The sequence below is a fragment of the Panthera leo genome, chromosome D1, assembly GCF_018350215.1.
Source record: "Panthera leo isolate Ple1 chromosome D1, P.leo_Ple1_pat1.1, whole genome shotgun sequence".
Lineage (NCBI taxonomy): Eukaryota > Metazoa > Chordata > Mammalia > Carnivora > Felidae > Panthera > Panthera leo.
Window position 1 is genome coordinate 25,571,137 of NC_056688.1, and position 21,776 is coordinate 25,592,912.

The 21,776-nt window shown below is 51.7% G+C and overlaps 1 protein-coding gene and 1 long non-coding RNA gene across 5 annotated transcripts in view; one reads left to right on the plus strand and one right to left on the minus strand.

The window, feature by feature from the left end:
- Nucleotides 1–3,002: 3,002 nt before the first annotated feature.
- On the minus strand, nt 3,003–20,819 carry LOC122199477. Of its 4 annotated transcripts, XR_006193527.1 has the most exons (5): nt 19,266–20,819; nt 18,745–18,905; nt 16,664–17,203; nt 6,828–7,002; nt 3,004–4,340 (listed from the first exon to the last, which is right to left on the minus strand). It is a non-coding gene; the product is annotated as an uncharacterized LOC122199477 (long non-coding RNA). The 4 variants fall into 4 exon arrangements; XR_006193528.1 differs by having other exon boundaries at nt 3,003–4,340; nt 16,664–16,821; nt 18,745–20,819; XR_006193524.1 differs by having other exon boundaries at nt 18,745–20,819.
- Nucleotides 17,991–21,776, plus strand: part of FLI1 (Fli-1 proto-oncogene, ETS transcription factor) — a 121,855-nt gene continuing 118,069 nt past the window's right edge. Inside the window, exon 1 of the mRNA XM_042904583.1 lies at nt 17,991–18,308. Within this exon, the coding sequence (XP_042760517.1) occupies nt 18,291–18,308 (18 nt within the window). The 5' untranslated portion in view covers nt 17,991–18,290. The remainder of the gene's footprint in view (nt 18,309–21,776) is intronic.

Sequence of the window (21,776 nt, forward strand, 5' to 3'; positions counted from 1 at the left end):
AAATGGAGAGAGAAAGGAGAAGGGACAATTCTTTTTTTAAAAAGAATTCCAATTAATAAATGTAGAAGGAATGAGTGAAGTCATCATTAGAACACCACAGTAATTATTGCTTAAGATGAAATCCACCAATGGATGCTAAAATTAGTGAGCAAAAGGGTAAGGAAAAACAGGATATTTGCATGGTACTCCAAGTATTCCCTCGCCTCCCCACCCCCCCCCCCCCACCAAATACTTGTTAATGACAAAGTATCTCCCTCCTAATTCTTGTTAATTGTGAAGGGAAAAAATATGTAACTTTGTAGTGGAGTACCCTGGCCAATACCACTTTGACCAAGTGTTCAAGGTCAACATCACCAGTAATAAGACATCAATGTCATGGACCCTCCAGGATGATGTGCTATAAAAGGCTCATTCTTCCTATGTATTCTTCCCCAAAATACATAACTCTATCTAATCATAGTAAGACTTCAGACAAACCCAGATTAGAGGCATTCTACGTAATACCTCACCAATGCTCTTCAAAAGTGTCAAAGTCATGCAACAGAAGGAAAGACCAAAGAACTACTACAGATATAAGGAGGTTAAGGACACTTGACAATAAAGTACAACATGGGGTCCTGGACTGGACCCACGAACAGAATAAGAACACTGCAGGAAAACTGATGAAATCTGAATAGTTTGAAGTTTATTTAATAGTACTGAACAAATGCTAAGCTTTGATAATGAATGGCACCATCGTTATGTAATACGGGAACATGAGAAAAAGTAGGTGAAGAGTATATATGAGCTATCTTTCTTATCTTTGCAACCCTTCCTCCTGGGATAAAGGGAAAGGAAACAGAAAGCAACACTAGGTGTTCTAACCATGGAAGAAGAGAGAAGGGAGTTCTGAAATCAGTGAATTGTCATTGATGTTGAGCAACCCCACCACCACTTAAAGGAGATGGAAAGTTTGTCAATTTCATGTACCATGTTCATAGAAATTCAACAAGGCAATAGAAGAGTACAAGTGAAAAGACCTCAGTTGGGGCAATTGAGTGGCTCAGTTGGTTAAAGCATCAGACTCTTGATTTCAGCTCAGGTCATGATGTCCCAGTTCATGAGCTCGAGCCCCACACCCAGCTCTGTGCTGACAACATGGAACCTGCTTGGTATTCTCTCTCTCTCTCTCTCTCTCTCTCTCTCTCTCTCTCTCTCTCAAAATAAATAAAAAATAAACTTAAAAAAAAAAAAAAAGAAGTGAAAAGACTTGAGTTCTAGCCAGGCCCTGTGACTCCCCCTGCAAAGTTTGATAAATTACTTACATAATTATAGATAATGTCTAAAACACATTACTTAAGTAATATATTAATGACTCTAAGAGATTCAGGTTTCTAATGTATGATTCAATTTCACCATGTAAAAGATGGTGCTAACAATAATCATGTTGCTTAATGAAATAACATATTTAAATGTTGCCATGAAAAAAGAAGTAATTTCTATTTCAGATTCTGTTTCTTCATCTCAGAAATTGAGTGTGAATTTCTCTAGGGTTTGTCCAATCACACATGACTGTAAGTGCTATGTAAAATTTGTGATATAAATACTATAATAGAACAAGATCAGATTTTCTACATACATTCACATCTTTGATAGAAGCAATAGGTGAAATTTTTTATTAATACATGTGATCTTTTCAATAGCACATATATCAGAAACGGAATAAAATTTACCCTAAAAATAAGTGCAAGAAATGAGGAGAGGTACTTCTCTTTACAAAAGCATTATTTGTTTACAAACTTAAAAAAAATTTTTCTAACATGTATTCATTTATGAGAGACAGAGAGAGAGAGAGACAGAGCATGAGTGGGGGAAGGGTAGAGAGAGAGGGAGACACAGAATCTGAAGCAGGCTCCAGGCTCTGAGCTGTCAGCACAAAGCCCAACACGGGGCTTGAACTCACGGACTGCCAGATCATGACCCGAGCTGAAGTCGAGCATTTAACGGACTGAGCCACCCAGGTGCCCCTTAAGATGTCAAACCATGGAATTTACATGAATATTTCCCTGGTGCAACAAAATGCAAATGGTTATATTTTAAGATAACCAATTTAATGGCAGTTTGTCAGAAGTAAGAATTTCATCAAAGCAAGACAGCTGGGTATCCATGCAACACACATATGCAGAATATGTACCTGGGCATGTGTGTGTGTGTTCAAATAAGTAACAATGGGTGTTTCTTTTCTTTTATGTGTAAGAAAGCTGTATGAAAAGTGTATCAGGAAAACAATGACCTCCTTAGCTCGAATTCACACCATTGCTGATCTCTGGGTGGGTGCCCTCTTCCCCCCCCCCCACCCCCCACCCCAACCCCCGCAGCAGCTGCAGGGCTGAAATGGGAAAACCTGAACATCAGCAGTGTGTTCCCTCCATTCCTGTCCCCAGTGGGGCAGGCAGGAAATGCCAGCCTCCTCACAGGAAAGCCTGTTGTAGTGAGATTTCCCGATTTACTTTATAAATGCAAGAAGGCCAGATACAGGAGAAGATAAGCGCTCAAGATTGCAAATGCTTATCATCTCTCGGGGTTCTGGGCCCCACAGCCATGACCAGTTTCTTTTCTAGAGATGCAAGCCAAAATTCAGTTTGGTTCCAAATCGAAAAGCCTCCCCAGCTGGAAAATTTGACCATACCCCCTTGTCAGCCCTTACAGGGAAACCATTTCAGAAAACTTGCTAAAGTTCTACCGTGAGTGAACTTGAAGAGAATCATCTAGGGGTTCAGTTAAAAAAAAATTGGAATAACTGGTTTCCCAAGCTAGTAGCTGAAGTCCTGGTAGCCATTTGACCCTTGTCTCAGCTGATCCATAAAATTTTCAGCGGGAACCCTCTTCCCTGGCTCTAATTTCTTACTGCCAGTGAGCTTATATAAAGCGTTTAGCAGAATGAAAAGGATATAGGGATCTCAAAAGGACAAAACAGCTAGCTAGCTGAGTGGCTAGCTGAGTTAATAAAGGACATGCAGAACTAGCTCAATTTGAAGTCGCATGTGCTCTGGTAGCCACACAGGCCAACCCACCTTTGAGGCAGTAGGATCTTCTTCAAGATCCGCTTTATCCTGCCCCTCCCATTCTAGTCCATTTTTATAAGATGGAACCAAAACCATCACCAGAAGCAGCAGCAAGAAGGCTTCATAGAATGTGAAATATAATTTCCTATTCTTTCCATTTCCACAATACCCAGTCACTCTGAAGCAATGAGAATTTCACAGTTGCTCAGTTCATCCCTGTGTCACTCACAAATCTGACCTTTTAAAAAGAGAACATAAGATTTGGAAAAAACCTGTGTCCCCTTGCCCTCAACCAAAAATCTAGGAGACACCTTGCTTCACTAAGCCTGATTTAAAGACAGACACCCAGAAAATGAAAATATACCCTCTACTTTTGATCTCTTATCTAGGGAAAGCAGGTTCCCTCAGAGGAACTCACAAGGCAGTGAGTCCCCGGTGTTTATTGTGTTAAGTGGGGGACATTGTTTTGTGTTCGGCTGTGACGTGCATCGAAGTAACGCTAAGTGACCATGCTCTCTCCAGGACCCCACTGTCCCCATCTATCAAAGTTGAGGGTCACTGAAAAAAACAATAATGACACATCAGACCAGTATTTGATCAGACAAGTATTTACACAGCGTCTTTTCCGTCTAGAGGTTGGAAGTACTTGGTCAAAAGCATCTCAATTCTCAAACGATTATCCTCAGACATTAGTATCAGAGATATTATTGATCTCTCTCCTCACTCAAATACCTCCCACACCTCACCCCACTCCCACCCCCTCCATTAAAAAACATACCGCAAGACCTTTGTGCCAAAAGTAACTAGTATTGGCCCTTCTCGACTTTTGTCTTAAGGTTTTTTTTTTTCTTTTTTCTTCTGTAAATTGGGGTTCTGAAGGCAAGAAGAGAAGAATGAAAATGGCATCTGTATTTCAGACAGCATTGCTCTAGTGTCTTCGGTGGCCAGAGTGGGCACACTTTTTCTTCTTTGGCATTTTTCTCAACAGCGTCCCAAAGGGTTTGTTTCGTTTTCAGCTAAGACAATCATCGTCCACTTCAGAGTTGCAGAGGACACACTGACTGTCCCACTCCATCCAATTATGCCTGGAAGCCTTTAAAGTCACCGATTCATTCTCCTTAAACTGTGGTAGTGACTCCTTCTACACATGACCCCGAACTTGAAGCTTTCATTAATTCTGTTCTCTTTCCTCTTTTTTTAGGGTTAAGTCCAAGTCGACAGAGCAAAGATAATACAGTCCTTGCAAACCTTTGCCTTCTCAGTGATATCACTCAGGTCCTTCTCATGACCCTTCCCCTGAAAATGAATGAATGAATTATTCCATTCAATCAGAAGACACTGAAGCCACACGGAAACCTTACTAGAGTTATTATGAAGGATGAATACCACAGTTTTTTCAACAGGAACAGGAGAAAGAATGTCTCCCAATAACCTACAAAATACGTATAACCATAGATGAGACTAGGAATAAGCTCTTTAGAATTATAAAAATTTAAGCTAGAGCAGGGCTCAGGGTTAGCTAATAAAATCAAATTAACTAATTGACATTCATGAAGAGATAACTTAAGGAGGAGAGAAACTTGCTAAGGGACCAGAGGGAAAGAATATAATGTATATAAAAGTCTTTGGTCTTAGGGCTCCTCTTTGCTTTAATGCTTGGTCTCATCCATTCTCCAGTGACCTCATCTCTTCATCTGCAGTCCTGGGAAGCTTTACATATGTCTAATCTGCAGCTAGAGGTGAGGGATGAATCTGTCAGCCTGGGAGAAGTCCTTCCTCTTGCACCCATTCGGATCACTGATCTTTCAATCCATTGGTTCTCCGTCCTTGCTCTGAATGCTCTTTGTTTTGCACCCCATGTTCCCCCATTCCAAAATCCCCTTTTACACTGAGAGTACGTGTGAATGGCAGCGTGTATGTGTGCGTGTGTGTGTTGGTATATGATAGGAATCAAAGGCCTGACCAGCTCACACACATCTCAAAATCCAAAGTGCCCCCGTCGGCCAGCTCTTCTTAGGGGACCCCGTTCTACTCACTGCCTCCATTTCCTGGACTTATCTCCCTGAGCAGATTTCCCACTTCTTTCTCCTTGTAATTTCCAGGAGCTCAGTCTAGGTTTGCAGCCTGGCAAGGGCTATAAGAGGACACAAATAATGAGAGATAAGGAGCGTGACATCTCGTTGGCTACCCTTTAAAATCTGAAATTGCTTGCTAGAGGAGCAGGAAGCAACTTCCTTCCTTCCCGTCATTAAGAGCGAAAGGAATAGAAAATAGAGAGGACACTGAAACTCAATGAGGTTTAAGCCATTTTGGGGGGTGGGGAGGGGAGGTGGAAAGAACCACAAAGACCAGAATATTGCTTTACACACAAGGCTACACATGGCCAGAAACATTGTGGATATGCAATAAATAGATATTTATCATCACAATGGGTTCCAGAAGAGTTGAGTAAAGTGTGGCAACCCTGTCAATTCTTTTACTTGCTTGGAAAAACCAAATCATGGCAAAATACCTAGTTGTCTAGGGCTGCCATAATAAAATACCAAAGTATTAGTGCCTTAAACAACAGAAATCTATTTCCTCACTGTTCTGGAGATTGGAAGTCCAAGATCAAGGTGCCAGCAGGTGTGTTCTCTCCTGAAGTTTCTCTCCTCGGTTTGCCATTGGTGGCTTTCTCACTGTGCCCACACATGGTCTTTCTTCTGTGTTCCACATTTCTGTGTACCAATCTCTTTATAAGGACCCCAGTCCTATCGGGTTAGGGTCCATCCATTTTACCTTATTTACCTCTTTAGAGGCTCTATCTCCAAATGCATTCACAGTCTGAATTACTGGTGGTAAGGGCTTTTGAGTATAAATTTCAGGGGGGACACAATTCAGTTCATAACACTACTCATCAGGAGCAGAGCTAAAACTGGAACCCAAAGTTTCTGTCTAACCCTAGACCATTAATTTGCCTTTGATTCACATCCTTTCCCAGGTTAAACACTCTCACAGAATTACGGCATACTCTAATCGGAAGGCATCTCATGATGATCTAATGGTAGCTCTCTCATTAGCCAAATAAGGAAGCTGAGTCCTAATTGTCATAGAACCCATGGTGGCACCACCCAGATAAAGTGCCCCCCCTTCCCCTGCTGGGAGCGTTTCTTGGATTCCAATCTCCCACCCTCCTAAACTCTGTACCAGGGTCACTTGCTAATGACCAGGCTCTGGATTACAACTCTATGACCCAAGGAAGCAGCCTGGTATGAGCTGGTGAGGCAGCAATAACTATGGAGCAAACCACCCCCCCCCACACACACAACCCTTTCCCTTTGTAAGCAGTTAGAGGGATAAGCTGGCTTTAATGAGTCTTCCTGCCCCTTTCCCTTCATTCTCTCCTCTCTTAGGCTCCTCCTTATGGCAGCTGTTACCAATTTCAGCAATTTTCTTCTGTCAAATTGAAGGCTCCAGGTGACAAAGGGAGTTGGCTGTATCTTCCCAGAGGATGAGATAGCCAGGGTTCTAATCATACCCCACCTCCCTATTCCCAGACGGGTGGTTGGGGCTGCAGGCACTTCTCCCATTCGGCATCCTTAACCCACCCTACCCCCTCACGTACACAAACATGGCAGGCTTCCAGGTCTATGTCCAGCTCTGAAACCCCAGTTGGAAGGGAATCCAGATCAGCTCATCTTTTTTTCCCAGGACCACCAAGATTTTATTATATGCATGATCCTTGGAGTGAATGCTCATTCTGGCTCTTAAAATTATAGGAAGAGGAAGAAATAGGACACACACCTGAGTGTGTGTGTCCACACACACAACCTGAAGAGTTGGGTACCAAACTAGGGGAGGACACCCCCATCAGCTGACCATACCCATGGTACTTGGGCAGAGGGATGATCTCAGGATTCCTGGTTAAACCATGTATGTAAAAAGGAAGCCAACACATGAGCACTGATTTCATGCAACCCTGCAAAGCAGAAAATGAATTAGTATACTCAAGGGAACTGTCCCTGTCAGTTTGCCCTTAATAACAACAGGATGGTTTTGTTTTGTATGTTTCCTTCCCCCCCCCCCCCCTTATTGTTCAGAAAGAAGACATGTGGTTAAGTAATTGCCCCACTTCTCTGCCTGTCGATTTCAGTGGACACTGGTATCCTGCAATGAACAAAACAAACTCAATGCTTGCCTTCAGGAAGTTTACAATCCAGTGAAGAGAGGCAAACCTCAGATATATAGGTCTACAAATAAGGACGTGATAGCACCTGTGACACATAAAGAAGGAAGAATTTAAAATCTGTGATAACAACTGTGAAATCTGGAGAAAGTACTCAAGTGATCTCTTACAAGTCCCCTCCAAGAAAAGAAAGGAGACTAGGGAGGTGAAAAGAAAATGACAAAAGACCAAGGCTGGAGAAACTTAATCTGGATGGTGAGGTATTAATTAGACAATTTGTTTAGTGCTCACCTCCTCTAATATAGCTGAAGCCCTCATTTTCAAATTTCCAACTTGCCTGAAAAGAACCTCTGTTTAAAATGCACGACATCGGTACAGGATGCAGGAGCACCTTCTGTTTTATTTGTGGTTGCTTGGAATAGTGTTTGCTCCCTTTGGGAGGCAAGAGGATCTCTCCAAGAATCCCAGGAACAAAATTCTGGGGGCACTGGTTCTTGTACTTCAGTCCCCTCCCCTCCGCAAGCCTGTCTTGTTTTCCTAAGCAATGGTCAGGAATGTGCTGGGAGGGGGCAGCCTGGCCATCAGCCCCCAGCCCAGGCAGCCCCAGTCACGGTCCCAGGCTGGCCTTTCACCTCATAGCTCTCCTGGCTGCTCCTAGTAAGCAGCAAAATGTTTCAATATGTTGAGCTTTGGGGGAAGGACGGAGAGAAAAATCGGGATATTGTTGAGAAGGAAATAATGAATAACCCTGCCGCCAGTCTTCATACCCCCCACATGGGGAGATCTGGGTGATAAGTGTGCTTTCTCCAGAAATGGAATCCTAGCAATTGCTCTTGGTCAGAAATTTCCAGAGCCAGTTGAGGGGTAGGGAGTGGGGAGGCAGAGAAAAGGGAACAGGTACTGAATTAATTCTCTCAGTGTCCAGAACCAAAACAGTCAGGGGTCTAGGCACCAGAGAAAGAACAAAGCTTGAGCAACTGAGGCTAATTCTCGGAGGTACACAAAGCTGTGGTTTTGCTCTTACAAACTGACACACTCTCTACCTTTACCTGTCACCACCCCCCCTGCTTCTCCCTCCCAAGTTCATCTGCTCTGGTCTTTGCCAAGCGTTCTGGGGGGGTGGGGAGCTGGTGCTGAAGCTCCTGGTTACTGGAGACTCAGAGGCAGCTCCAGGGTGTGAAAACCACCCGCCAGGGAGGGAGCAACACTGGCAACTCCTCTCGAGGCCGAGGCCGGGCTGTTTTGTGGAGAATGGCCCTGGATTGGGCAACTAAAAGAGAGTGAATGTGAGCACAGACTCGGCAATCGGAGCCCCATTCAAGGCCACGTCTTAGAGTGAAGAAATGAGCAACATTCCAAAATTTAAAAAAAAAAAGAAAGAAAGAAAAGAAAAACACAACACAAATTCGAGGACCCTGAAATGCCCCCTTAGAGAGGGTGTTGTTAAATGTTGTGGTTTTGAAATTAAAACTCCATAATAGGGTTGTTTCCCTGACATTTGCAAATCACCTTGCTCTTATAGATGCTGCCTGGAAAATGTGGATCAGAAAAAGATGTATTCAGGGGAGGTCCACATAAAGGGAAAGGTAACCTTAAGTAAGCCAAACTTCAGGGCTTGAAAAATCAAAGAGGACCTCATTCATACTATGTAAGTCCTAGGAATAATTATTTGCATAGCGATCATTTAAAAAGTAAATAATCAAATGAAAGGAGGCCTGGGTCCCCACGTCTCCTCTTGGCTTTACGTCTGCGATATGTGTGTGGTTTCTAGTGTTCCTTGACATTTCCTAGCAACACCGGGAGGTTTCTGGAAAAGCAGCTAGGGGCACACACGGGTGGCTGTCTATTAGAACAATTCATCAGACAGCAGTTGAAATATTGATAAGAAAACGGAAATCAAATTAAAAGACGGGAAAAGAGAGAGGAAGGGGGAGTGGGACGAAGAGAGCCAGAGAGAGGCGGCAGAGAGGAAAGCGGCAGGGCGCACAGACAGAGGAGCCCAGCGGTTCCTGCGGGCCCCCCAGCTCCTGCTGGGACCCAGGCTGGCGGTCTGGATACACTGCAAAGAAAGGTGCAGCTTGACTCCGGGCAGCCTGCAGGTTTAATTCTGGCACCACCAAGGATCTCGGGGGCTCTGGTAGCAGAGAATTAGCACCCAGAGCTCAGACATCCTGGAGTTTCAGGAGTTCGGCTGCCGCTGGCCAAACAGACGAGGGTGTCTAAGGTGAGTGTTCGTGTAGGGGGGATCTCTGAGGGGACTTAGGGTGGTGGCGCCTCTCCCTGCTCCAGCTGCAGTAGGGAAATGGGATGCTTTCTGGGACTCTTTCTTTCTCTCATTCTCTGGAGTGGGGCTTTCTTTTCTCTCCTTCCCAGCCCCCCACCCCTTTTCTTGCAAATTTCACTCCAAGTTGCAAACAAAATCGGGGACACTCCCGGGGAGAAGACAGAGGCAGGAAAGAGGTATTTAGGAGCCCAAAGGAACGTACCTGGTCCCTGAACTCGTGTGTCTGTGTGTGTGTGTGTGTGTGTGTGTGTGTGTGTGTGTGTTGTGGCTTCAGGAGCCAAAAGCTGGAATCTGTTAGTGGGGAGAAAAGTGCTTTATCAGAAACACATTGGCTGCCGGAGAAGCTGCAGGCTGCCACGTTAAAGATGGTTTAAGAGAAGGAAGGCAAGAGGGCTAGACTTGGCAAGGCAGGGAGAGACTCACCCAGAAGCACCTGGCATCTAGGGTGGTTTTTGCACCCGCTAGCCCAAATATTCAGACTTCACACACCATCTCCCCCGCCACTAGAAATGCGGCTGCGTCATTCACTATCTTGGTCTCTGCCTTCAAAACTCTTTTAAGGAGCCGGGGCTGGGGAAAGGGCCTCCCTAGATCTCTAGGACCTTCAGCCAGTCGTCCTCCCCAAGCGGTCCACTAGCAGGGAAGAGGGGGGGCAGCTGGCCACTGGTGGAGTCCTGAGGTGGTTGGGGAGGCAGGCTGAAGATCTGCGCCCTGAGGGCCCAAGCTTGGCAGTTCTGTAAATATCTGCTCCCTGGGGCTTTGGGCTGCATTCGTGGGGAGACCGACCCCTACCAGGGCAGGGTTCTCTCTTCCGGCTCAGAGGGGCCCCTGTGTCCCTAGGTGTGAAAGTACCCAGGCCCGGGGTCAGAGTGGGGGTGGGTGGTCTCATCTGTGGATAGAGGAGGGTTACAGGACTGCAAGGAAAAGCCACAGGCCGTCTTGAGCCGGCTCTCAACCTTCGCCATCCCTTAGCCTGAAGTCGGGAGGCAGAGACGCAGAACTGGCTCCCAGTACCTGACCACGGGGATCCTCCCTTTCTGGTCTGGGCGATCAGAGCCATCCAGCCTCCTTCCCCAACCACCTGCCCCCTCACCCACCACCGTCTCACCCATGCTGTACTCTCGGGTGACTGAGGTTTCTCCCACCCAGGTTGGTTCTTGGGCCTTCCTGACCCTTCCTCACCAACGGAGGATGTTTCAGACAGTCCCCGACACGTCGTCTTACGTCAAGGTAAGACATGACAGCGTCTTTAAACAGGTAATGACCCCCAGCCCCTCTGCCACCGGGCCTGTGGTCGCTCCCCGCTTTCCCCGGGAAAAGGGGTGGAGGGTTCAGCGGGTGGATCTGGAGCCTGGGGCGCTCCCGACCACCCGAGGGTGGCACAGACCTTCGGGAATCCTTGGCTGGGGAGGAACGCTCTCGGTAGGCACTGATCGGAGACTGGAAGTGGGTGAGCGCGATGAGGTTGGGCAGGGAAAGCCGAGACGCCAGTCGGCGGACCTGCGAGCCAGCATCGGGTCCCAGTGGGTCCTGCGCCCGCGCCGCTGGCGCACAACAGGTTTCAAAGTAAGGGTCTGCGTGTACTGGGGAGCGTGCACATGAGCCTCTGGGCGTGTGTACGCGGCTGTGTGAACGCGACGCGCTTCTCCCACAGGCTCGACACCCCGTCGGTCCTGAAGCCCACCTCTCTTGGCCCCACCCGCCCTCCAAAGAGCAGACTGCTACATTTGACAGAATATAGAACTTTTTTCCCACTCACAACAGTTCCCAAGAATGTAAACAAACCGAGGCCAGGACATCTGGGTTGCACGTTTAAATGAAAATGCGCCAGCGGGGCGGGGCTGAGGGTGCCCGGGGTTGGGACCCAGGCGCGACCTCCTTCCTTCCGGGTAGCAGCCCCGAGAGCCGGGGCCAGCCCGAGTCGGAGTCCCAGGTCGGAGGAGGAAGGGCCCACCGCGGTTCTGAAAACCTACCCCTCGGGTCCCGGCCCCGCCCCCTTCTCCCTGAAACTCCGCCCCTGAGGTCCCCACCCCCACCCGCTTGCCCAAGCTGAGCTCCCTCCGGCATCCGGGAATGCCACCGCAGTGTGGGTCAGTCTGCCGGCCCGTGGCCACCTCCATGGGGTTCGACCCTGGGGGAGAGCCACTTTAGCGTCCAGCCCTCCTCCCATTTCTCTAAAGGGAAATTTGTTGACACGAGGTACTCGTGTCCCGACTCCCACCCCTTCCCAAGATCTAAAGGAGTTTTATAGTCACTTGAAGGAGGCCGGGTCCCGGAGCCTTGGCGGGGAAGAGGTGTTTAATCTATGATGAATGAATGAAAAATAAGTGACTCCATGTATCGACAATCAATGAATAGATGGCTGGACCGATGGCCCCCAGGAAGAGGCAGGGCGTACACCGTACACCGGGAGGCTTTAAAGCGCGCTGGGGTTCGTTAAGTCCAGTTTTCCGGAGAGGTTAGGCAGGCTGTGACCCCTCCCACCCCCGCCACGCCCAGTTCCAGAAGCTTAGGGAGTTCTCACTTCCAGCCCGGCCCCAAAGACAGCAAGTGCCCTCCCCCCCCCACCCCCGCCCCCAGCCACTCCTCCACCCCGGTCTGCACACACTCGGGGATCCAAAACCTCAGGGATGACAAAGCCTAGAGGGGCAAGTGGGAGCCCAGGAGACTGACCCGGGCCCGGAGTCAGAGAGAAAGCAAACCGGCTCAGGAGAGCGGAGCGGTCTGGAGTGGGGAGCAGGGAGAGAGGATGCAGTCCAGGAGCTGTGGGCAGCCAAAGGAGCCGCTCGCCGCAGGAGCTCTTTTCAAGGGGGAAAAATGGATTTTTCAGCAGCCACAAAGTTTGTATTGTTGCACAAAGGGGTGCATTGACGGCGGCGAAAGGTCTGCGTGGCAGGGACAATCTTGGGTCTGTTCCGCGGGCTCCCTACATCGACCATTTGCCAGAGGGGCACAAACAGTCCCAGGCTGCCAAGCCCCTGCCATTGCGCGTCAGGCACCCGGCTCCGAGGTTGTTGACAAACACTGAGAGCCCAGGCACCCAGGCCCAGGGCCTGAAGCCGAGCCGGGCGCAGCAGTCAAGGGCACCCTGTCCACCCGGCAGCGATCTGGGCTCTGAGAACCCCCCAGAGTGCTCAGGGGGTTATGCGCAGGACAGCCCTTAGAGTGGGGATGAGGCTGGAAAGAGCAAGGGGCAGGGAGCGAAGGAACACGAGTGACTCTTTAAGGCCATAACACGCAGTAAGTGAATAATGGTGGTACCATTAAGGTACCCCTTACATTTGCCAGGTCCTGTTCTAAGCATTGCATTTATACTAACTCCTTTAATATTAATACCAACCCCAGGAGGTAATCCATTTTGCAGATGAGAAACCGAGGTATTGAGAGGTTAACGGAGCGCAGCTTGTAAGGGGTGGTGCTAAGGACAGAACTGTGCTGACCGCCAGGAGTAGGTCCTATTATAACACCACTGTACAGATGAAGGCACTGAGGCACAAAGAGGTTAAGGAGCTTGCTCAAACCTACAGAGCTGGTAAGTGCGAGCCAGAATTCAAACCCTAGGAGCCTGGCCCCCCAGCGAGGCTTTCAACCTGGACTTCCCAACTTGCAGCTACGGGGTGGAGCAGGCAGGAGACCCAAGAGGAATCCTGGCCCCGTGCTATGCAAATCGCAGTCTATCCCAGTGCGAGGGGCACAACTCGGAAGGTCCCTCGCCCGTCCCACGAGACGGTCAGGGTCTTCCACTTCCCCCCTTAGCGAATCTGCCCTACTCCTTACACTCACTCCCTCACCACCTACCCTGCTGGTTCAGCCCCTGCTGCATGCTGGAGGAGACACCAGCATGCACACCACGCACCAGACCAAAGGAGGCTTAGAGCTCCAGAATGTTCAGCACCACACGGCCCAGGGGCAGCATCTGGCCAACAGGTCCTGCAGAGGGGCTGCAAGGACACAGGTCTGTACTTACAATAAATGCCGTGTGGGGCGGCCGGGAGGCAGGAAGGACGGAGATCGGAGGGGATGAAATTCTCCCTTCCCCTCTCCACCCCCCCTCCGCCCCCACCCCAAGCCCCAGTCTAGGCGCCGCCGCTGGGTGAGAGTCCCGGCACCTGGCTGGTCTCCACCTCTTGTCAGCCTGCGCTCTCTGGTCGGCCTCGGACTCCCTTGGGATTTCCTAGTCGACGCCGCGTGGTCTGGGGACCCGGCCCCGAGCGCCTCGGGCTCTGGGCGCAGAGACCCTCCCCCAGCCGGGCCAGCCGGCCCCCCGGCCCTCCCGCCGCCGCCGCGGCCTCCCACGTAGCGTTTTGAACCCGCTTGGCGCTAAGGCAAGAACGAGCGTGGGGAGCGGGCAGGGCGAGCAGAGGCTCTAAATCTTCCTTCAATCTGTGAGTAGATGAAGTCTGAGAAACAAATTCAAAGCAGGCGCGCCTGCAGAGCCTTCCTGCAGAAATATTCCCCGGCATTCAAGCGCATCCAGGGGCGGCTCGAGCTGCCTTGTTTGGCTAAGGTCAGACGAGACTCGAGTTCTCCAATAAAAATAAATCTCAAATTAATTATGGCCTCGAGCGAGGGGCCAGACACTTGAAGCTGCAGTTGTGCAGTCTGGAGTTTTGGCGCTCGCTCGCCCGTCCCTCCCCCGCGCCCCCGCTTCTCCCCCCTCCCCCCTTCTACCCCCCCCCCCCCCCCTTTGCCAGCTCGAATACCCGCCGAGGCCGCGCTGGACCCGAGGGGCGGGGGAGGAGGGAGGACGCAGGGGAAAGGATCCGCCCGACAAGCTGTGCCAGGCCTGGCATCTTTCGGGGTTTCAAGTGACCCGGGTCCGGAGGCACCCTGGGGACCCGGCTCCGACTGTCGCGTCCTCCCACCCCCAACCTGGGCTTGGGACCAAAGAAGCCCAGGAAGTCGCGTCTGGAAAGGCTTGACCCGGTCAAAAGGGCTGACATTGAGAGAGCCAAGACACGTTTCGCCCAGCCGCTCCCCTCCCGCGGGAAGCAGGACTTCCGCATGTTTGAAAATACTGTCAAGTGCGGATGGTGCGAGGCAAGTCATAGCCCCGAAGTTCCAGCGAAAAAGCTCAAAACCCAAATATTTCCTAAATACTCGCCTCCGTGTTCGTGCTTTCTGCCCGTGACCCTAGGCTTAGACATGTGTGGTGAGTTGTTTTGTTGGTCCCCCCCCCCCCCCCCCCCCCCGCCACCCCCAGACCTGGTAGCTTTTGTTTTAAATGCTGGCCCTGCTTCCTTGGCTTTGTGTGAGGGCTCCCTGACTTGAACGTGGGTCTGGGCTGGTGGAATGGGCACGGCTGGTAGCAGGCACTGGCCGCGGGTCACCAGCCCTGCCCAGTCTGGGAAAGGCCGGCAGGACAGTCTCTGGTGAGCCAGGAAAGAGGGTGTGTGCAAGTGTGTGGGCTGGGGTAACCAGTCCCTGGCTATGCTAGGAGAAGGGGGAGAGAGGAGAGAGGAAGGGAGGAAGGGGAGAGAGAAGGGGCGGGAGAGAGGACAGAAGGGGAGGGAGAGAGGGGCGAAGGGGAGGGAGAGAGGGGCGAAGGGGAGGGGTTTCCCCTCCCCAACTCAAAGACAGATTTCATTTGTAGCCGGCTTCACCACAGGCTCTCTATCAATTTGTCTCAATGCAAACATTCGAAATATTCTCTTTGGCTGCTCGTGAAAACAATGTGAGCTGCCAGGATCAAACCATCTTTCCAGATGTCTGGTGGTAACCACATGAAACAGGGCAGACTTGTTTACTGTTGTGTTTGGTTAGGGCTTTTCCCCCCTTCAGGATTGAAAATAGAAGCAGCAGCAGGAGCTGAGCGGCAAACCCAGAGTTACATAAGTGGGGCACACTTGCCCACCAGCATGTCAGTGTGGGATGGAGGGAGTCTGGAATGCCTCAGAGAGCTGTTGTTCCCAGTTGGGGGGGGAGGGGGATTCTCCTTTCTGGGTGGAGGACCTTGTGAATGGACAGGAGCTCCTCCTGGGGGGGGGGGGCTCAGAACGAGCAAAAGTCATGGCAGGGGTGCCAGTCAGTAAGTCACAAAGGGGTGACCGTTATGCCAACGCCAGCCTCCACTCTCCCTCTCCCCCCGCCCCCCATCTTCAAAATTACGAAATTGCCATAGCTTTGGTTTTCAGGGAGAAACAGAAAGTGCTATTGAGCTCCACGGTGAAAACAGGAGGGCAAGTCCTCAGTTTAATCTAGTTGCATATTGAGCAACTCCCAATGGGAGAGACAGCTGCTGCTGCAAGGAATTGGGGGTGCTAGGCTTACTGGGGTAACTGTACTGATCAGTGCAGTGAAGGTAATAGGATCTTTGCGCAATAGAAGTTGGGAAGAGAGACCTAGACAACATTTTTGCCATAGAGGAGCCTTCTCAAGCACTTGGAGGAGTGCGTCAGGAAGGGGGAACAGCGGCTCCAGTGGGGTGGCCATTAGCAACCTCAGTGTTTGCCCAGGACCCGGAAGGGGGCCTCCGGGTGGTGGAGTTGGAATCCCTTCTGCCCGAAAGAGGGCCGATGTGGCTGGGGGTGCCGGGTTTTTGGCCAGGTTCGGGTGGGAAGTGGTCTCCCCGCACCCTCCTGAAAGCCCTGTTGTCGTTTGAAGGTCGACAGAGTCTGGGCTGAAAAGGAAACAATTTGGGGTTTGAAAGGATGTAATTCATTCTTCCTTTCCCTTTAACCTCTTTCCTCTCTGGAAAGCATGTGGAAAAGCTGAAGGGAAGAGTGAGAGGGCAGGCGGTCGGCCTAGGGGAGGAAAGGGTTAAGCCTGATTTCTTTTAATTGAACTCCAGAACTGGTGGCCCCAGGCAAAGGGGGGGGGGGGGGGACTGACCCCGCTAGCGGTAACCAGATGTGGCGGTCCCAGGGGAGCCCCGGAGCAGACCCCTGGATTGAGAAGCAGACAGGAGGTGGGGGGGTCGGCCCGGCCCCCATCCCACCCCCACCCCACCCCCACCCCACTCCCCCATACGCACACCGAGTCTCAATTGCTGGCAGGCTGCACCCGCCACTCCAGGTCTGGTCACGTTCAGACCCGCGTCTGTATTCGAACCCAAAATTGGAGCTGAATTGATGAGACTAATTTCGAGAGGGGGTGGGGGGAGGGAGGGAGGGAGGCGAGCTAGCTTTCTGGCTCAATTGCTCCAGAAGAAATAAAGAATTAATAAGTCACCTTTTTCGCCGCTGTGGACACCCTTTTGAATTTTTTTTTTTTTTCTTTCCAATTGACTCGGATCTCCTCTGGATTTTTTTTTCCTCCTTCCCCGGGTGGACTCTTAAATAAAAGTGAAAAAGTCCAAAGCGTGGTCTGGAGAGCGTGGACAAGGTAACCTGTTTGGGAGGTTGGGGAGAAGGGAGTCAGGCCGAGAGCGCCTGGGGGAGGAGTGGGGTGGGGGGATGTCTCCTCGCTGCGCGCCGGACTCCTGAGGCTGCCCCAACTGGAGGGTTCGGCGGCACTGCAGAAAGACGGGGGAGGTCTCCGGGTGGCGGGGGCCGACAAGGCGGGCCAAAAGTCGGCTGGCCTCACGGCTGGGTGGGGATGACGGTGCCGCGATCTTGAGTGCTGCGCTCTGCAGACCTGTTGACCAGTGTGGAGGGAACGTCCCGCGGTAGCGTAGGTTTCTTGGGGCTTGGAGTAGCATTGCATAGGCGGCTCTGGCCGAACGCTGGGACTTGGGCCATCTGGTCCAAGTAAAGTGCAAGGGGTTGGACCCTAGAAGGCGCGGAGAAGTGGCCTATGGTGCTGCCGGTCCTGGCCCTGGGCGGGCGCCGGGAGCTCTCCAGGAGCAAAGGGCCGAGGCGCGCCGCCCGGAGGGCGCCCTTCTGCTAACAATGCACTGGGAGCCTAGTCCTCGCCCCCGATGGTGGGGTCCTTCCGAAACCGCCCAGAGTCCGCGTCGGCGGGTGAAATAGCTCCCGGAGTCTGCCGCGACTCGGCAGCCGAGGGCCCGAGTGGAAAAATTCCCATTGGATGCATTTTTTTAATGGTTGGTTTCCTTCGGTCTGAGTCCGGATCTTCCCGGGCAGTAGGCTCCAGGTTATCCCCAGTCCGAGTTAACTTAACCCGCCCCCCCCCCCCATAAGTTTACTCCGGCTGGAAAAAGCATTAATGAACCTATCTGTGGGAAGAAACGGAAAGGGAATGAGTCAAGAGGGCCACCTTCGGCCAACGGCCCCGGGAAAAGGAAGGAGGCCAAAGGCGTTTGGTTTTGGACTTTGGGGGAAGGTGTTGGGGGTGGGGGTGCAGACTGCGGGAATCAGGGCGCGGGCGCCGGGCGTGGACCCCGGCATTGTTCCCAGCTCTCTCTTATCTCCCAGGAGCAAGTATCCTGTGTGCGCTGCGCACGAATGTATCTGGGCATCTCCGGGTATATTTATATAGTGTGTGTGATGCGAAAAGCAGGACCAGCAGAGGGGAGGAAGAGGGGGTGTGGGGGGAGGGAAGACGAGGGAGAGAGCAGAGGGGAGAGAAGAGAGAGGAGAGCGCGAGACAGAGAGAGAGAGAGAGAGAGAGAGAGAGAGAGAGAGAGAGATAGGACTTCCTCCCCGATTCGCAAAGTGAAGTCACTTCCCAAAATTAGCTGAAAAAAAAGTTTCATCCGGTTAACTGTCTCTTTTTCGCTCCGCTACAACAACAAACGTGCACAGGGGAGCGAGGGCAGGGCGCTCGTGGGGGGCACGCAGGGAGGGCCCAGGGCGCCAGGGAGGCCGCGCCGGGCTAATCCGAAGGGGCTGCGAGGTCAGGCTGTAACCGGGTCAATGTGTGGAATATTGGGGGGCTCGGCTGCAGACTTGGCCAAATGGACGGGACTATTAAGGTAAGCGACTGGGCAGTGGGCGCGGGAGCGGCGGGGCCGGCCGGGGCGGCGAGGCAGCGGGCAGGCTTGGCGCTGGGCGCCGGGGTCCCGGAAGACGTGGCCACTCTCCCTTCCTTCCGTGCCCCGGCTTCGCGCCGTCTCCTCCCGCGCTCCGGTGGCGAGTCTCACTCGCGGGCGCGACCCTCCGGGTTCACGACCGACAGCGATCTCCCCCCCCCCCCCCCCCGCACCCCTTGTCCCGAAGCCGTGTCCGGCCCGCTCGTACGTGCTGCGGGCCGGGCTGCGGACGGAGGTCCGCGTGAAACCTGGGGACCCCGGGAGCAGATCCAAGGCAGGGGCCGGGGACCCCCGGGTCCATCACTCTCCCCATCCCCGGGCAAGCTGGGCGTCTTGGCCCAGGCGCCGGGCACTGGCCCGGCGGCCGGCTTCTTCTTACCCGAGGCCGAAGGCGACGGGGGCGGGAGATGCAGCCGCCACCAGCTCTGGTCCCCGCCTGGAGGGCCCTGGGGCGGGCAAGTGGATGGGTTGCAGGCGGATCGGGGTGCAAGTGAGTGTGTCTGGGGGTCTGTCTGAGCGGGCTCCTCCAGATGGAATCCCCTGTTTACATGTCAGCGCGGGCTGGTTTCCCTTCCTCTTGGTATTTGCGTTGCCGGCTCTCGGCGCTCGGGAGCTGCCGGCTCCCCGGGACTGACGGGCGGGCCTCGGCGCTCAGCCGGCAGGGGGGTCTCTCTGCGGCCCCGCTCCGCGCCGCCCCCCCAGCCCCAGCCCCCGGCCCCGGCTCTCCGCGCCCCGGCGTGCGCCGACTCCGGGGGCAGGGCGCGCTCCACGGTTTCCCAAAGAGGGTCCCGCGCCCTGCACAGCCCCTTCTCCTTCGGTGGCCGGCGCTGAGCCCACGGCCCCGGCGACCGCCCTGCCAAATCCACCCCCCACACCCCCCCCTCGCGTCACCCCACACACCTCGCGCCTGGGTCTGAGTTGCAAAATGCAGCCCAGAGGGGTGGCCGAGGGTCTGGGTTTCGAGTCAGACTTCAGAAGTGTTGATTGCCTGCTCCTTCTGGAAGCGAGAAGTGGGGCCAGGAGCAGGGAGGAGGGACACCCCCTCAAGTGACTGACCTTAGAGGACCGAGAGCAATGAATGGGACCAGGAGTCGGCTTCCAGGCTGTCCCGCAACACCAAGCAGGAGTCAGTCTGGAAAAACTATTAGGCTGGTGAGGTGGGGACTGGCAGAGCCCGCCATTCCCCAGAACCCAAAGGAATCAACTTCTCGCTCAGTGCTGAGTTAAGAGGAGACTAAGATGTTGTGCTTGGAGAATTGAAGAGATTTTTATCATTTGGGTGGAGTAGTGGTTTTTATTTTCTAAGGTTTTTTTTTTTTCCTTTTCTTTTCTGAAAGTTTGAAACATGCTGACTTAGGTAAAAGGCACCAACAGAAGGAACTTGAAAATCTGGAGAGGCGATAACTGGTTGTACTGGGTTAAGGGGAGCCTCTGTGAGTCTGGATTCTTCCAATTTAAAGTGCGTGGGGGTGAGGAGTGTCCCTATAGCGAGGGTGGAGGTGGCCACTGGTCATTTGCGCCTGCTCCTCTGCCTGCGGGCGTGTGCTTGCAAGTGTCTGTGTGTCCCAGGTTTGGTAAAAGGATGCTCTGCTCTAGAAACCTGCCCCCCTCATCAGGACACTTACCCCTTACCCAGAAGCACTCCCTCTGATCCGGAAGGTTGGTAAGATGGCTCCAGGGTCTTGATGTGGACACCCTAAGGAGAAGTGAAGCAATATCTCCATGATACTCGGACCTCTAAGGCCCTGAGCAAATGGAGGAAGCTGTGGTCTGTGTACCCGAGATGTGCTAACCTCTTTAGATACACACACAGGGACTGGCGTGGCAGGCAGTGAGAGCAGGCTTAAGGACCCTGGTGCTTCATGCCAAGGATGGAAATAAAGGTCTTCTTTTTCATGTGGGTGGTGGGAGCCTGGGAGCCCCTCCAAACCCTCCTCAGGAGCACCCTTGTCTCCTGTCCAGGTGACCCGGCTATGCAGACGCACCCACAGAGCAGCGACTTTCAGAGTTATCTTTGGTCACCCAAAGTCTGCAGAATTGACTTGCTGGTGTATACTTTGGTATTGAAAGTGTGTGAAAGCCAGTTTCCTGTTCCTGTGTGACCTTTGGACCTTGATGTTCCCCAGACCCTGTTCCGGAGATGATTCCAGCACTGTCTTTGCAGGGGACAGTGGACAAGGGGAGGCCCGTGGATTTCTGGTCTCCGTGTGAGAGTGCACGGTCCATTAGACCCATGTGAAGTTCAAAATCTTTGTACAAATGAAACAGTGGGACTAAACTAGCTCTACAGTAGTAACTTTCGAATCCTCTCTTCCTAATATATCACATTATATGCTCCCATAAGGACATGTACCTGCATGTTCACGAAATCTAGTTTTATACAGATTGAGGTCTGTAGACAGAAACCTAGAATGTGGGTTCCCACTTTGAGTGACCTTGACAAATCATCTTCGAGTAATTCCGGAATGTGATTTTTATGCACCTGCATATTTCTTCCTCAACTATAAGGCATGTCTATCTTTTAAAATACCTCTGGGTCTCAGCACTAAGGAGGTATTTGCTCCAGGATGCCAGGGGAGTCTGGATTTCTTTGCAGAGGGTTTTTATTCTGTGCATAATTTACACAACTCAGTGTTTTCAAAATCTTAATCTCGCTGCCCTTGTTACAAGTCCTTCTGTGTCATGTTCCCTTCTCCTCTCCAAGAATGTCTCCTGGGAAGGCTCTGAGCATCACGTTAGGAATACTAAAATTTTCAGGATCCATTCCGCACTTCTTCTGCCACACACAAGTTAACCCGAGATATTAAACAACACCTACCCCACCCCTGCTCCCCACAGTGATATTATCAGTGTTGAAAATCACGTGATACGGGTTGCTGCTCAAGAGATGACCTGGTTTCAAAACCCGCCTCTTGGTTTTTTGCAGTCTTCAATTGAATCTCATTCTTCCATCCAGGAAAGCTTGATTCAATGCCCACGGTCCCAATTAAAGATGGGGAAACGACCCCTGAGGATGCAGACATGGTGAATGAGACAGAGAAATGCACAGCAGACTCCAAGTCAAAAAACTTGAGTCCATTCTCAATTGTTACTCGGTTCCTGTGGGCCCTACAGTGAGGCATCTCGGTTCCTTGAATGTCAGTTTCCTCATCTACAAAATGGGGCCAAGGTGCTCCCTTGCCAGAAATCAGAGTAAGGATTAAAGAAAGCTTAGTACCTTAGCTGAATGTACATGAGTTGAATTTCTCCTTGGGGATAGGGCTTGTGGGGATCGATTGGTCAGAGCATTAGATCAGAGCTCTGGATTTACCATAAGACATATTTTATTAGTTCAACATAATATTAATATTACTATAATATTAATCACGCATCTTTTATGCTCCAAGGGTCTGCTTTCTGTGTTGAGGATAA